The 16,270-nt window shown below is 39.4% G+C and overlaps 2 protein-coding genes across 4 annotated transcripts; both read left to right on the forward strand.

Moving 5' to 3' along the window:
* The first annotated feature begins 754 nt into the window (after positions 1-754).
* Positions 755-5,037, forward strand: arl9 (ADP-ribosylation factor-like 9). The gene is made up of 4 exons (XM_005726566.1): positions 755-1,245; positions 2,764-2,941; positions 3,089-3,264; positions 4,410-5,037. Exons 1-4 carry the CDS (start codon positions 958-960, stop codon positions 4,584-4,586), a joined length of 819 nt encoding a protein of 272 aa, XP_005726623.1. The 5' UTR covers positions 755-957; the 3' UTR covers positions 4,587-5,037.
* A 996-nt stretch (positions 5,038-6,033) lies between these two features.
* spmap2l (sperm microtubule associated protein 2 like) lies at positions 6,034-16,066 on the forward strand. Of its 3 annotated transcripts, XM_005726569.1 has the most exons (8): positions 6,034-6,781; positions 6,873-6,903; positions 8,422-8,478; positions 8,925-9,059; positions 10,958-11,086; positions 14,214-14,355; positions 14,833-14,967; positions 15,660-16,066. In XM_005726569.1, the coding sequence occupies exons 1-8, from the start codon at positions 6,763-6,765 to the stop codon at positions 15,789-15,791; spliced, it is 780 nt and encodes a 259-aa protein (XP_005726626.1). In that variant the 5' UTR covers positions 6,034-6,762; the 3' UTR covers positions 15,792-16,066. The 3 variants fall into 3 exon arrangements, with proteins under 3 accessions (XP_005726626.1, XP_013764624.1, XP_005726625.1); XM_013909170.1 differs by lacking the exons at positions 8,422-8,478; positions 8,925-9,059; XM_005726568.1 differs by lacking the exons at positions 6,034-6,781; positions 6,873-6,903 and having other exon boundaries at positions 8,353-8,478; positions 8,879-9,059.
* The last annotated feature ends 204 nt before the right edge of the window (positions 16,067-16,270 follow it).

A 16,270-nucleotide genomic window follows, 5' to 3' on the forward strand; every position in this document is an offset into this window, starting at 1 on the left:
GTTTTTTTTAATATATATTTAATTAAAATGTATGGATCCCAGTCTTTAAATCACAAAATGCTTAGATGTTAAATAAGAAGGGAAGGATTTTATGTATGCGCTGTTATTCAAGCAATTAAAATGTTAAACATTTTAATTTCAGTTTTTTTTTCTTGTGTATGAGTTCAGGTATCTCCACTGCAGGAATAGTAGTTCATTTTATTAATGACACTTGGGTTAAAGCCACCTAGCGGTCTGGATTCAACCCTTTTGTAGCCAATTTGATCCCCAGCTTGCTATCCCTCCTTCAACATTTTCACAATTTTTTTATTCTTGAAAATAAATATTTACTTTTTCCAACATTAAAAATAAAGAAGGTGTGACATTGGGTAAAATTACAGTTAAACTAATATTAGCACTTAGCTCAAATAAGTGATCAATAAAATAACATGGAATAATGACAAAACAATGAAAAAATATGGGGTAAAAATAAAAATACATAAAACCATCAAATATCGCAAATTAAATAAAAAATTATACTTTGACTAAGCAGGATAATTAGAACTGTTACCGCTTCTTTTTTTACTGCAGTAATTGTTCTTAAAATTTAAACTTTATTTTGGCTACTAGTAATTTATATATTTTAAATGCAAGTGTATTATACAGTAGTTGGACACCCTAGCGGTCAGAGTGCGAATAACAGCGTTAAAGAAATGGTTGCATTAAAACATTTCAAGATTATTTTGCGCCATCTGGCGGCCGGTCTCAGAACTGCATCAACACCTCCGCGCACTTTATCCGGAAATATCGTTTTGAGAAGTTCCTCCGGAGCTTCCGGTCTGTTAATCCACTTGTTGAGCAGAGGAGAGGGGCGGGGAAGCGCTTACGGACTTACATTTTCACCAGAACTCCAATCATGTCGCGGGCAAACGGGTAAACGGCGCCCAGACAGAGCAGCAAAGCCGGCAGTTGAGCACCATGTTGAGTTTGAGCAGAGCTGGTATCGTCGGCGCCTCCGTCGCTGTGGCGGGAGGAGTCGCTTATCTTATCTGGAACTATGCGTCCTCCTCCGGGGAGGAGAAGCCCGAAACACGCCTGGGAGAGGTCGGTGAAAGTGACAGAGAGCAGCGGGAAGGAGAGAAGGATGAAATAAGAGAGGAAGAGACTCCGGTGATTAAAGCTCAGCAGCAGCAGACACAGTGTGCTGAGCCCACAACGGCCGTGGTTGAACCTGTAGCAGCTGCTGAAGTTCGGAACACATCACAGGTAACGTTCACCGGACACACCTGTGTGGAAATGTTCAGACTGCTGCTCCTAAAACACTACATCTGTGCCTTCACCCCAGCTGCCCCCCCGGGTTTTACACTTAAGACGAGACGAAGAAGCGTTTCGGTAAAATAACTTATTTTACATGTTGCGTAAAGTTGTACATATTTCAGCGGCAAATGCATAGGCACGTTCTTTGGGGTTCCCACGTGGTGTTCTGGGAAATGTAGGCTGTTCCATTCAACTCAAAGGCGGTTTTCGGGACAGTTTAGTGAGGCAGCGGCTGGATTAATCCGCACATTTTATATATTAATTCATTTATTTTTTTTATTTACATCCCAAGAGAAGTTATTAAATAAAATAATTAAATAAATACAAAAGTAAAATATTTTTTTCACTGAGTAAATGGACATTTTGAAATATCTAAAATAAAATATGGGATGTGTAAACCAAAAAAGAGATTTTTTTTCTTTTAGGTTATTATTATTATTAGTGCATATTACATTTTACTAACTAAACTAAAATAATGTCTGAGCTCGACCTACTGGACGGAAGCTTATTATAGTTAACTTTAAAAAAATCTGTCTAATTGTATTTAACGAATATAAAAATAATAAGAAAAAAATTGAAAAACTAAGTATTTTTTTAAAAAAAGACCAATTAAATGTGCTAAGTTTTGTTATTTTGGTTAAGACTGGAATCAACTGCTTTCAAAAAGTTCTGTGTTTATATTGTAACATCTATAGTCAATTTCCTAAATCCTGCATCTGGCATGTACCCCAAATACAATAATACTTTAAAAGACTAAAACTCTGGCCCTGAAACTTACAAAAACTAAACTAAAACTAATCATTTTTCAGACAATAAAAATAAACTAAAATGAGCAATCACACTCTGGAAATTAACTGAAACTAAACTGAAATAAAAACAAAAGTCAAAGTGAAATAAATATAAAAACTAATCAAGAAAATACAAAACTATGATAACTCGGCCTGGAACAAGTTAAGAGACACTATTTGGCATGATTATGAATAAAGAGTAAAAAGGACCTTCCTTCCAAGATTTAACATGAGAAACAGGAAAAACTGCTTATTTCTGCACAATTCTACACTATGTCGTATATTAGACCTATTCACAGTATTTTTAAATACTAAACAAAATCTGAAACATTAAGACAGTTGTTTGGTATATATTATCAATATTAGCTGTTCCTAAATAATATTTTTCTAAAGAATTATATACATTTTGGCGTTTCTTTGAGATTGAGAAACTGTCTACAGTACTTCTAGCCTGAGATTTATTTTTAATTACTAACCTGCAATATCAGTTCTGTCAGCTAACATCTGATTTTCTTCTTAAGATAATAATTAAACATCTTTTTTTGACTTAAATAATTTTTTTAAATAAAACTCAATTTTTACATTTCCATTTCCTGAACCAATGACATCATAGAGGAAATAATCCTTTTTAATATTGGTGTGAATATCAGGCTCTGATCCAGTGTGGTCTGTGTTCCAGTCCCAGCCTGTGGAGTCAAAGGGAACACAGGTTCTGGTTCTGGGTCTCGATGGATCCGGAAAGACCAGCCTGCTGCAGTCTTTGTCCACCGGCCGCCTGGAGCAGGACATACAGCCGACACAGGGCTTCAACGCCGTCTCCATCAACAAAGATGACTGCTATATCGAGTTTCTGGAAAGTAAGCCTGAGCTCATCTTTAGTATGCTCTGTCTCATATGATCCAGTTGAAAATCACATATGTGTTCCTGTATAATGCATAAAATCTAACAGAAATAAACACGGGAGTTGTATTTGAACAGTGTGTGTTGTCTCTCTCTTTTGACAGTTGGAGGTAAAGAGGATCTACGGCCATATTGGCAGAAATATATCCCTAAAGCACTGCTGCTGGTATTTGTAGTCGACTCGTCCAACCCGCAGCTCTTTCCAGTGGCAAAGAAACACCTACACGAGCTGCTGGCCTCTCGTCCAAGCCTGCCTTTAATGGTGCTGGCCAACAAACAGGTGGGCGTGAAAGAAACAAGTTCGATTGATTTGTTTCAGACTTGCAACTGATGCAACTAAAGTAAACACAAAATAGAACTGGCTTTTAATGTGAAGAATTGCATTTATTTATTTATTTTCTATTCTGAACTCCTATCTTGTAACATGTCAACAGCAGGAAACAACAAAATAGAGATTTTCAGATATCAAGCTAAGCTGCAGCTGCCTGAAGTTTGGAGAAGGCTGCATTAGGCTTCGATGAACACACCTCATCACAGTCTTGTGATCACTCTCACTAAGCTCCTCTGTACGACATGTTCAGCTTTTTAACCCCTTAGCAGTCCAATTAGTCCCCTAAACCATCCAATGTCCCGTGGGCGGTACGTCCGACTGCTAACAGGTTAATAAAAGGCATGTCTGTGCCACATAAACATTTTAACATGCACCAGTGATGTTACTGGTAGATGTGTGCTCCTTCCCTCTGCACGAGCTGTGGATAGCGATCTAAAGGATAGAACACCTTGGCCAGGGTTCAAAGCGAGCTAAGTTGATCTGAAAATGTGATGTCAACAGACTCCATGCACCGATTAGCCATGAGAGCAACTTGCCCAGACGCTTGCAAAGAAAAGCGTCTGGGCATCTTTAAGTTGCTTGAAGACATTTCACCTCTCATCCGAGAAGCTTCTTCTTTGATCCTTCTCTGAAGAAGCTTCTCGGATGAGAGGTGAAACGTCTTCAAGCAACTTAAAGAAGTCCAGACGCTTTTCTTTGCAAGCTCCTTTCACTACGATGACCTGGATGACTGAGAACCTTCACAGACAGGTGTTTTAAAACTGAATGATGTGGCAGTCTATCACTTGCATTTCCTTTTGATTTGTATCTGTTTGCATTTTCTGTCCATCTGAAAAGCACGTATGTCGATTTAGATGTCACAAAATAAAATCTGAAAGATGGCTTCCATCCTTTTCTCATTTTCATATTTTGGGTTAAAATCACTGAAGCAGCAAACCCTGCAAATTTTATTCTGCAGTAATTTGGTGGTGGATAAAATGTCAGCAAAGATTTCTCAGACATTACGCCCTTCAAATAAGTTCATCTTTATATTTTTTTTATATAATATATCATCCTTATCTTACTTAATGCTCAATGTTTTTTTCTTTCTCCAGGACCTTCCAGGTTCCTGCGGCATCACTGACCTCCACGACGCTCTGTCTCTGTCCGAGCTCGGCGACCGGCGCTTGTTCCTCATCGCTACCCACGTGAAGAAGGGCGAGACAGAGCTGAGCTCTGGCGTGCAGGACGCTCAGGCCCTGATCTCCCAGTTGGTTTGTGACGGTTTATGAAACGCACTGTTAACTCCTGTCACTTAATCACATTCAGTGAGCTCTTTGCACTTTTTTTTAAACTTTACTGTTTTCACTACGTTTGTAGGCTAAACCTCTGGTATTTATTTCTGTTGGTATTTCACGTTTGTGAGGAGAAAAAAACCCCTCACTGTTTGTTGGCCTGTTAAATTTTTTTTATTGATTTGTGTCAAACTGGGAGAACACAAAACCATTATCTCTATTTTTGTCCCAGCAGGTGATGTGTGGAGCCACAAATGTTAACATTTACAAGACTGTTACTGTGGTTTAAATTTTTAATTCCTTCTAATGTTGTTTGGAGCTGCAATTGCAGTAGTTTTCAAATCGATCTTAATGATTTAAATGTGTCAGCGTATTTCATACTTGCATACAAATCTCAAGCTGCTTAAATTCGTCATATCAGCTGAGACAAGTGGCCCAAACTAACTTTTACTGACTGAGATCTCAAATTAAAACATAAAATTTTGTGCTTTTGGACTGTACACCACCACAGTGAACATCAAGTCCAGACTTTCAGTATTAATTCGTGGGTTTTAATAGAAGTGCTGCATAAACTGTTGAGGAATTACAGCCATTTTTATACACACCCCTCCTTCTCCATACATTTCTCTACCCATTATTCTGTTAGTTAGTCTTGGTTTAATCTGTTCAAACGTATATATATTTATATGATTTTTGACAAAGTATGATCGGGCTTTCCTGGATTGTACACTAACAGTGATTTGCCCACCTCCCTGAGAGCAGTCTTGACTGGTTAGATAGTAATGCTGTTTCGTAACCATGGAAAGAACTCTGGGATCATTCTCACTGATTTTTCCTCCCCGGTCTTCCAGGCCTTTAGGTTTTGCTGAGCTGGCCGATACCGCATTATTGATTTGGCCTCTCCTCAAGTGTTTGCTGTCTCTCTGATAGGTGTAGTTTGGTTTTCAGATCAATGAAGACCTTCTCCGCTTTAATCGACACTTCTTTGGACCTCATATTGAGAAATCCAGTGAACAGCTATCAGATGCAAGTTTAACACTTGGAAGCAACTTCAAATCATTTATCTGCTTTCTATTGAAAAACGAGCAGGGAATTGTTCATCAACTGTCCAATTACTTTTGAGACTGGACTGTGTATTAAAAGGCTGTAATTCCTAAACAGTTGACATTTTTAAATTTAAGATAAAAGTCTGTTCTTCAAACACATCTGGACTGTTTGATTTAAAATCCTCTGTGGTGGTGTATGGGAAAAGGCAAAATTACAACAACAAAAAATTCATGAAAGGTTCAACTGTTAAAATGTCTGAAAGTGACACCATTTTGCCATGTGGGGCCGCTAAAGTGCAAACTTTGACTCTGTTCTGCCGTTAATATCAAAATCTTGAAACATTTAAGCATAACGGAAAAAAACAAAAAGACATGGCTCTTTGCTGCAATACTGCTGCTTTATTTTGAGTTTATTATCGCTCAGGAGTGTTACAGCTTTAAAAACACACGTATGTAACGCGTTCATTGTTATCTTATTCATTGTGTGTCGTCTTAATGCTTTAAAAAGGAGTTTGGTTTTTTATCTTAAGAACTGAATAAAACGAAACCCCTTCATATGTAACACTTTGGTGATTTAAAAGGGCGCATTACTTTTTGTTTTTTGTGACTCCTATTTTTCCAAAACCAAAACATGCATTTTACAGTAATGTGTAAACAGTTTGATGATGTCTTATTGGCCATTATTTCACATTTAAATAAACAGTTTCCACTGAATTATTCTTTTGCATTAAATCTTTAGTGTTTTGAACCACTGACCTTTCACATAGTTTTGTTTACAACAGCACAGCTCTGTGTCGTTGCTCATGTGAGCACAAAGCCTCATCACAAACATAGCGCTTGACATTTAGTCACTTCACACCATTGGAGCACATTTATATTTTGAATCGAGCTCTCCAGAATGCCACAGCAACAGTAGGCCTCCCAACTGACCTAGAAGTGTCCACTTTCCTTATAACGTTCAGCTTCTGAAGTCTTGAGTGGGCCGGATGGTTGAGTTAACCACACAGACTCCAGTTTCAGGGCGTCCTCAGGTGTGGAGCTGGTTGCTAAGGACTCCTACTGTGGCTATGGAGAGAGTAATGTGACATCAAGCTGACGCATCCAGCTCACAGCAGCCGCAAGGGGAGATGGTGTCTGGAAAACAAGGTAAATTTATCACTTTATACATGCAAAATGGTCATCAAATATTGGGGGGTAGCCTTAACTCATTTTTTGCTTTTGTTTTTTATTCTTGCAGCTGTTCAGTCCACATTTGGTCCATCACAGAGGTGAAATGGTTTTGATCTTTATGCCTTTCTCAGAAAGTTAATCATTCTCAATAGATTTGGTGTGTTTGTGTAAAATATTGACCACTATAAGGAGATATTGTGCGTTGCAACATTCCTACCAACAGTCTGCCCCAGGGCAGCTGTGGCTACAACTGTAGCTTGCCTCCACCAGTGTGTGAATGGGTGGATGACTGGGTGTGTAAAGCGCTTTGGGGTCCCTAGGGGGGACTAGTAAAAGCGCTATACAAATACAGGCCATTTAACTATAAACTCAGGAATAAACAGCTGAAACAGCATTTTCTTGCTCAAGAGTTTTCCACCATATCGGGTGTAACAAAATGTAGGTTGTGAGGGGGAAAAAATATCCCCCGATAGGTTGGCGAAGGCAAATCGGTTACAGAGACGATACTTTTCAAAAAAAAAAATCTCTTTGTAATTGCATTGGTTGCTTGCAGATTGCTGCAGTTGCCTATAATTTTCATAGAAGATACAAACTTGTCTGCAAACTGAGCAGTGGCGCAACTTTACTGCAAAATAAAAGTTAAAGTTTTTTATGAAGTAGAAAGGTCTCTGTTTCCAGTTTCTGGGGTGTATCACTAACACTCTGAGAGTAGTTGCAGGTAAAGTTGGTGTGTTCCATACAAACTGGGCGACTGCTAAAATGTTACTCGTGGACCAGTCAAGGCCTGTGTAGTTGGGGCCTTATTCTAAACATGGCGAGTGCTCATGTGAGTACAAAACCTCAATAGTAGCTAACAGTTTTAAAAAAAAACTCAGTGTTGAGAATAAAAAAGCTTAAGGCAGGAATGAAGTTAAAAGTAATAAAAAGTCTGGAAGAAACATTTAGCTTCAAGTCTGGCAAAGAAATTTGAAACTTAAATGTCAGCAATAAACAGTTAAAACACCAAAACTCTTAACAGGTTAGGTAAAATCATGATAAAACCATCTAATTAACATAAAGTCATTAAGAAAGAATAGAAACATTAAGCTAAAAGTCAGGATTAAACCATTTAAAGGAGCTAAAAGTGTAACCAGCTGAAACCAACATAATGAATAAATGGGGGAAATAGTTTGCCTACAGTTTTAGATTAAGCTTTTGATGCTGATGCAAGCTTAAAACCAACACCTGAAAATTCAAAGCTATGTTGTAAAAATCCATGTTTTATATAATCAGTAACCTCTAGTAGGGAGTATTTTTGGAACATTGCAGATATTAAAGGGGTTAAATGGAGGTGGTGGTGCAAAATAGGAAACCACTGTCATGAAAATGAATGACTCACAGTCAAACTCTGGCATTCGCGTCTTTGCTTTTTGATTGGTGGTAAAGATTTAAAGTTGAAACAGAGATTTTAAAAAAATGAGCGAGACTGTTTGGGAGCCAAAATATGGAAAACCCTAAACAGAGAAGGGAAACTCGCTGAGCGATTGCACAGCCCCGCTTTGGGCCCACAGTCCCTGAAATACACTCGTATTTATTGTTAGTTTTTGCTGTTTTGTGAATGCTGTGTCGTTTGACAGAATCTTGGAGTTGGCTCAACACAAAACCTCAAAAACAGTCTGGGCCACGACTCCTTGGTGAGTAGCTGACTCACACGAGCATCTTCCCCTTGATTAAAACCGAATTCTTTCTGCACACAGACTTTTTGTAACGCCACAATGGCCGCTATTCATCACACGTCTGTTTTTAAAGCCCTAAACATTTTGAGCATACTTAGTTCTCTTCCAGCTGTTACATCATTTGAAAATTGACTTAAAACTGACTCCCAAGAATTCAGGAGCCTATGTGGTCAGTGTTTCCTTCTTTTGAGTGCAATTTCTCCAAAGTGCATAATTAAAGACAGATGTCTGGCACCCACCGAATGTGTGTTTAAAAGAGAAAAACAATAGAGAAATGAGAAGAATTTATGGTTTGTTGATTGAATGGATCTTTCTTTTTTTTTCTTTGGGAAAATATTTATTCTGCCTCTGCACAAAGATGCTTATCATCACAGCTCCTTTTTGGAAACCTTTCCATTGATCAGTGAGAAGCTGAGCTGGGGCAACCAGGGGCCTGTATGGCCCATCTCCGCTTCAGCGCTCGGAGCCGCTCCAAGTGCAAGAATCCAATACCTATCCAGGCACAAAAGAGATTTCTCAGCAAGGGAGGACCACCGGAGGTAACTGTAGCCCGGCTGTTCCTCCAACATTATTGATGACTCTATCAAAAAGACATGAGAGGGAGGGCTGTTTGTGATCAGAGCAGTGTACACAAGCTTTTTATGTTGTGATGCATCAACATATTTGTGTGGAAATCTTCGCAGAGCTCTTTAGCACAGAGTAAAGTGATGTTCGGGACTGATGCCAGGTGATCACCCTCGAGAGCTGTCAGGCTCGATTAGTGCTAGCTACAGGTCCACAGCTCTTCTGTTTGTTGTTTCTCCTGCATCAGCTGTCGGATGAGAGGAGCAACGATGTTCAGTGTAACTCAATCAGAAACCCACGCGCAGGAAGTGCAGCTCACTGAACTGCAGTAATAATTCACTGTAACGGAGGATGACACTGATCACCTGCTGGTTTGGTGCAGACCATCAGCTATAGAGGAGCTTGATTCACGATGCTCACTGCATACATACTGATCCTTTTTTCCCTGCCTCTGATTTGCTGTAAGCTACATCAGTTAAATGTATTTACAGGGCTATTGTATCTGATAATTAGCCTCAATGCCTAATTTAATGAGAGTGCAGGCAAGATGTCTAGTCCGCTTTGTTCATTTCTAATCTGATTATTTGGCTCTGTGGTCAAGGTTTCTTTATCAATAGTGTCACGTTAATTATTTTACTTGGCAGCTGGAACTTTTGAATTTTTCAGGCCAATTAGGTGTGCAGCTAATTATTATTATTTATTATTATTATAATCACTATTTGACTTGATGATCCCTAAATCCAGACAGATGATGTCAGTGTTAATATAAAACAAAGAAAATCAACAAATCCATATATTTGAGAAGCTTTTTTGGCATCTGTAAAGAAAAACAGCCTAAAAAGATGATAGGTAATCACTGAAAATCTTTTCAGATGTATTAGAAAATTAATATGTTAACATGTAAAATCATTAATCAAAGGTACGTTCTGTAATTACCCTTCAATTAAAAGTTTCACCACAAGGGGGCAGTTTTGAAATGTGCAGCTTCTTTTTGCTCGCCCTCAGTTTTTTGCCTTTTCCGGGTCACCATTTAAGTTAAGATACCTTTCTGAAAAAAGACTACATTACTTAAATACACCATCTTGTGGTATAAATTGGTATTGCACAAAAATACAGTCCAGCCCCATTTCAACTTCAGCAAACGTCTCTCCAGCATAATACATAATACATAGACACTATGGACATGAAGTCATAGCAGTTGGTTCTTCACATTATAGTGACAACTATAACTATTTTAAGCTCAGGAATTTACAATAGTTACCTTTAACAATTAAATATTTTCTGATTTCTGCTTTTTAAGAGAAAATTGCTCAAATTTGAACTGTTGTGTGGATAAATTGTTTGTGGTGGCAATTTTGTACTTTTTACTCAGCTTTTTTAGATTAGAGGAGTGGATCGTTAGTTCAAGATAACGGCATTAACAACAAAAGAGTAAGATTTTGTATTTTTTATTGCTAGTGTCAACAAATGCCATGAAAAGTCCAAAACCAATTTGTTAATCTTTCTATGTGCCATTCGTCTTTTTTGTTGATATAAAAAGTTTGATCAGATTTTTTCCTCGTTATTTGAATCAGGAAGGATTCTGCATCAGTGACACACCGTCGAGGAGCAAAACAATGCGAAGCGAGCATTTAACCTCGAGTGTCACTCCGCAGTCTCGGCTGCGTAATGAAATTTAAATGTTTTTCCGGCTGCATTTTCCACTCATTCCCCCGTCATCAGCTGAACACTGACACTTAACCATTGTTCTGAATTGCCCCTTCATCATCATCCCCTCCTCCTACTTTCTTCTTTCTGGCTCAAGACAATGTTTTGTTCCAGACACACAACACAGCACATAATGGGCGCACTAATGGCTTCCATTTTCCTGCAGGAAGGAGGAGGAGGCGACGGCGAGCCTCTTCAGGAAGACCCAGCGACCTTCCTCCAAGACGTCCCAGTACGAAAACACCCTGCGTTTGTCGACACCCAGAACCAGGACTCGAAGCTCCCAGGATGCAGGGTAAAAGCCTCAGTGCATGCTATACTTAATCCATGTGTGTTCATGTTACATGCAAACATATTATCTTTGCAGCTGGAGAGCCCTGCACAATAAGCATCTTCTACTTCTACTTCTCTATTTCAATGTGAACCATTCTGAAACAGCTGTTACATGTAACCTACAGGTCAATCAGTGACACTCAAGGGATACTATTTCCTCTGACGTCTAGGCATAAGAAGCATCAAACCCGTGCTTGGTTTAAATGTTTTTATGCAACACAAGATGGGATGAAAACTTTTTTTGTTTCTGGTCATAAAAAATGAAAACACAAAACCTTCTCCTTCACGGTTGTCTCCTTGGAGGCTATCGCCAGATCGTCCTTCACAGGTGATGCCTCGCACCCCACCCACCACCAGTTTCACCTGTTTGACCCTTTGCCCTTTGGTCAGTGCCTCAGGGCAGTCAGGTCCCACACCTCCAGACTCACAGCACCTTCTTCCCCTGAGCCATTTAGACTGTTGACAAACACTATCTCCTCACAAACCACCACTGCCCACCCACCTCACCAATCTGAGCCACGGTCTGAGTAACTCTCATCACTCATGTCACTCACATACAGACTCCATTCAGACCAAGTCTTTTCTTTGCACTACCTCCAAGCACTTTGCTCTCCAATGTGTGCCTTTCCATTGTTTTGTATATATTCCTCCAGTTTATATGTATTCCTCTAGACTGTATATATCTCTTCTGTTTGCTATTTTTTTCCTGATGTTTTTACTATTCATAAAATTTTTTTTACTCCTGCACAGTTGGCGTGGAGCACCCATAATTTCATTTTACATGTAGAATGGCAATAAAGGGCTATTCTATTCTACTCTATTCTATTCTATTCTTGATCTCCCCTCAAGTGCTTGAAACGGTTTGAAGGTGTTTGAAGGTCCCTGGTGTTTTTGCATCATCTGCAACATCAAATTAGCACAGAGGGCAAACATCAACCACTGTATCAAACACAATGAGCGACCATGATCAACTTTCCCAGTCATGGTTTAAGTCCCAGACTATAAGGAAAAATGCCACAAAGATCACCACTGATAATCTTTTTAGTCTAGGACTAGGCTTAATCCTAGTCTGGGAAACAAACACCATAATTTTTCTTTTCAGAGATTAACAGAGAGCTAGATGTCCGATTGCAACTCCCAGGTATTTAACCTCTAGTGAGGTAGACATCTTTGCACATGACGACCCTCAGGACCACCTCGAAGGTGATAACCCCACCACAGGTTAAATACCAAGACTCATCCAAATGAAACATTTTAAAAAACCTTTTCTCCCCAAATCGTTTGGGCTATAACATCCTGACGAGTCTGAGAGAAGACATTCAACAAAAAATGGCCGTAACTGCGCACAGCACTGTTAAAATATCTTTCCTTGGTCGCCACTGGAAGCTGTCCAGAGGTGCTCAAGGAGAGGGCCTCAAAGGGGCAGCAGACAAGCTGAAAGATTTTCTTTTTGCGGAGGGAATCTTTCTTTGCCTGTTATATGAGCCATGCTGCTGTTTTAGAGATTAACATGATCAGTAATACAATTTATCATATATCACACAATTAAGGACCTACCGTCTACCAGTTTTCCAGATGTGAGGTGTCTTAACATGGAGCTTACTTACCGTAGATTAGTCCTGCATTGATGCAAATAAAATCACAAGTCTTTTATTTTGTTGCAATACTTTGGCAACTCTGAGCTTTTTAAGACTAAACACTAAATCAATTGTGTAGTAAGAAGTTTATAAATAAATGCATTTTCATTAAGTAAAAGCTTATGTGACTCAGTTTGGTTTGGTGGATTTGAAATTTTACATGGTATATTTATATATTTCCCCCATTTGCCATTATGTCAAATTGCTCGTTACTGCTTTGGCGTTGAGAAGCATATAAGCAGCAGTCAGACAAACTCTTTGAGCTGTCTGTTTTAAACGATATTTCCACGGCCCCCCATCACATGTCAAACTCCAAAGCCTTTATTCTCCCTGCGGGAGCTCACATGCAAACCAAAGTCTCAAGTTTAATTCCAGCAGAATGTAACAAATCATAAAGTTAAATCTGAGAAGGCCGAGCAGAGGATCAGGCCCAACACTGTGCAGTGTGAGGAAGCCAGCGTTTGTACATCTGTTATTTCAGTGACAGACTGTGGGAGAGCGAGGAGACGAGACAATAGAGCTTATTGTCCAAGGCTCAGCACCTCTGGGACCCTCGTAGACTGCCGCGGAAGTCTTTTTATAAATCCCGAGCCCAGCGGCAGCAGCTGAACATGTAGTTGGATGGAGTGAGATGCATCCCAGGTTTTGTTTGTTTTGTTTGTTTGTTTCAAATCAGTACAAGTTGATGTCTGCATTTTTTAGGCTACAAATATCACAGTGATTGCTGTTTTAATGTCCTGTATAAGAAGTAACAATTGCCAGACTCTCATCTTGTTGCTCTAAGAGATACAGACGGATAAATGAGTGAGACAAAACAAAGCAGATAAAATCAAACCCAAAAAGGAGATTGTGAAGAAAAAAAGCGCAGAGTAAGCCAAAATGATTTGGGAGCATTTCTGTATCTGATCCTGTAGTGAAGACAAGCTGAACTACTGAGGCAATAATTATACATAAATGGAAGCACACGAAGACTGAATAATAACAAGCAAACTGGACACACGATCAGGCAATAAACCACCCAAAAAAGCTTAAATGTTGTAAATATTCTCTTCTTCTTTTTTGACATTTTTCCTTTATTAGGCTGTGACAGAGTTTTGTTGTACTTACATGACGCACATCTTAGTCACTTTCCCAGTAAGGTTTACTCATTTAGCTTTGTCTGTTTTGTTTTCTAGCTTTTGGCCTTATCCGTGCCTTCAATGGGAATGAAAGTTTCACCATACCATAGTGTTTAGAATACTTATCAGCTTATCTTTAACATGTATTTGCATATTTTTTGAAGCTGCGTGGCAGAGAGCTGCTGGTACTGACAAGAATAATAAAGATTTTGAGGATTATTTGAGGAACACGATTGTGCGAGGCCTAATGTAAGAAGAATGTGAGAATTACGAAGCCCTGCATTATCAGGGGTTTATTTCTCGCGGTATAAGATGCTGTCTGCTTGTCCCACAGGCCTCCTCACACGCCTCAAGGTGAAAAAAACTGTCCTGTGTGGCACAGCGATCCCAGGGTGAAAAGTGCCGTGATCACACCTCGACTGCTGCAGCTTTCCAAACCCAAACTCGCACATCCGGACTTCCAGAGGAGCAGGGAGGTAAGAGGAGCAGAGCAGATCATTTCAGAAACAAATCCGTGCAAACATCCATGCTCTTTTTCAGTTTGATGCCTCGTGGCTTCTTGTGTAATCACAGGGAGGCTTAATCACACACGCTTTTGTGAAATATGCTTTCAATATTTTATTGGCATAGATTCAGCTTGAAAATTGTTGTTTTTTTTGGTGGTGAAAGAATTTGTTTAATGGGGTTTACACTGCATTGAATTAGCTGTAAAAGCCACATATTTGTAGCTTAAAAGATAAAATCTTTTTAGGTTCGGGTAATTAGGAACTTTTCTTCCACGTAATCGTTAGCAGCCACTTTGATCTAAACTAAATGTTTTAAACCTCGGGCTCTTAAATTTTTCGCACCTAAATGTGAAGTGGTCGAGCAGATTTATAAACAAATCAGCCTTCCTCTGTCTCTGCAGGGATGTGTTGTGAAAGTAGAAACTAATACCTTCTGTTCGTCTGCAGAGCGTCGCTTCCATCGTCTCTCTCTCATCCAGAAAAGCTCGCATCTCGCAGAGACTCGTCCAGCTGTCGCTGCCCAGACTGAAGGAGAGCAACATCTGCTGCACACTTGGACGTCCAGAGGAATCCATCTGGACTGTAAGTGCTCTCACTAACACAGCATCACCCCATGTCACTAAATACTGTACTACTTTTAGTCTAGCATGCAGACTCCAAGAACAAGAAGTGTGTTCTTATTTTATCATTTCTTCATCCTCTTGGAGGCCACTTAAAAGAGCCGGTGTTGCTGGTGGCCTTATTTTACACCTTTGCAACATCTGAAATTTCCCCAGCAAACCCTCACATACTCTGTTACAGAAAGTATAACACCAACATTAGTCTAACCCCAAGTTTATGATGCCAAATAAATACCATCAGGAGGCTCAAAGACCAGTAATGTGCGGCTTTTAAGGAACACTAGAAAAGTCTTTCAGCAAAGCATAAATTAAAACTGTTTGTTAGGGTTGTGTATTCAACATCACACTGTCAATTCAAATATTTTCCAGCTGTGTGAACCAGTTGTTTTACATCATAAAAACCTTGTTTTAATGAACTGTGACACTTTCCAATAATTATAATCAGGCAAATGAATATTTAATGTCGTTCTGCCGATGGAGAAATTCTGGGACTTGTTGTTTTGCGGGATGCCTTTTATGTTTTGATGAAGGTCATAAAAATGCAGCATAATTACCAGCTTTTACCACTAGAGTTTAAATTTTTATTGCTCACTTATTCTTTTTTTCCAAGTGGCTGTGATTAATGGAATTTAATGTCTGAATCTCAATAATAAGGTTTCAAGAGCAGCGAGGAGAGCCACAGCGAGCGCTCGCATTGAGATGCTGGCAGAACCAAAGCAGCTTTCCAAGGACTACATCCCACCACGAGACCCAGAGTGGAGCCGGAAAAACGTCCAGTCCATCTGAGTGCGCGTCGCCATCGAGTCGGTGTTTCACCAGACTGAACTCTTTGTGTTTTCCACCCCAGACTAAAGCAGAAACATTTAAAGGTCGAAATTCAGATCCTGTATTCGTGTTTCTGTGCTTTATTTACATTCACAGCCTCTTTAATGGTAATTATGACAGTTATTTCGAGCGAGTTATCACAGCTTGTGAACAGAAAAAGTAGTACCAAGAATGAACCCCCGACTTACTGTGAAATTAATGACGAGCCAGAGAGATCCAACAGGGAAACACTGGAGTGTCTGTCTCTGTGTAGCTCTGTCGTCATCATCTCTATGACTCTATGCATGTCTATGAAATCTTAAATGAGTTAGCGTTGGACTGGATATGGCTGACATGATATATTGCTGGTTTAAATCTCTGATGCCTTGGCAGATTGAGGGAGTAATGTTAAGAATAAAAACATGTCTGTGGCTCTCTCTGTCTACAGTCTGCAGCTTTTG

This window comes from Pundamilia nyererei, unplaced genomic scaffold (assembly GCF_000239375.1).
Source record: "Pundamilia nyererei isolate P.nyererei 1_Seehausen unplaced genomic scaffold, PunNye1.0 scaffold00020, whole genome shotgun sequence".
NCBI classification, from domain to species: domain Eukaryota; kingdom Metazoa; phylum Chordata; class Actinopteri; order Cichliformes; family Cichlidae; genus Pundamilia; species Pundamilia nyererei.

Excerpts from the sequence above, each read along its gene's own strand:
- arl9 (XM_005726566.1), top strand. The coding sequence starts at position 958 with ATGTTGAGTTTGAGCAGAGCTGGTATCGTCGGCGCCTCCGTCGCTGTG. Across the intron at positions 1,246-2,763 it reads AAGTTCGGAACACATCACAG|TCCCAGCCTGTGGAGTCAAA; the intron begins GTAACGTTCACC and ends TCTGTGTTCCAG. Across the intron at positions 2,942-3,088 it reads CTATATCGAGTTTCTGGAAA|TTGGAGGTAAAGAGGATCTA; the intron begins GTAAGCCTGAGC and ends CTCTTTTGACAG.
- spmap2l (XM_005726568.1), top strand. The coding sequence starts at position 8,403 with ATGCTGTGTCGTTTGACAGAATCTTGGAGTTGGCTCAACACAAAACCT. Across the intron at positions 8,479-8,878 it reads GTCTGGGCCACGACTCCTTG|ATGCTTATCATCACAGCTCC; the intron begins GTGAGTAGCTGA and ends CTCTGCACAAAG. Across the intron at positions 14,356-14,832 it reads ACTTCCAGAGGAGCAGGGAG|AGCGTCGCTTCCATCGTCTC; the intron begins GTAAGAGGAGCA and ends GTTCGTCTGCAG.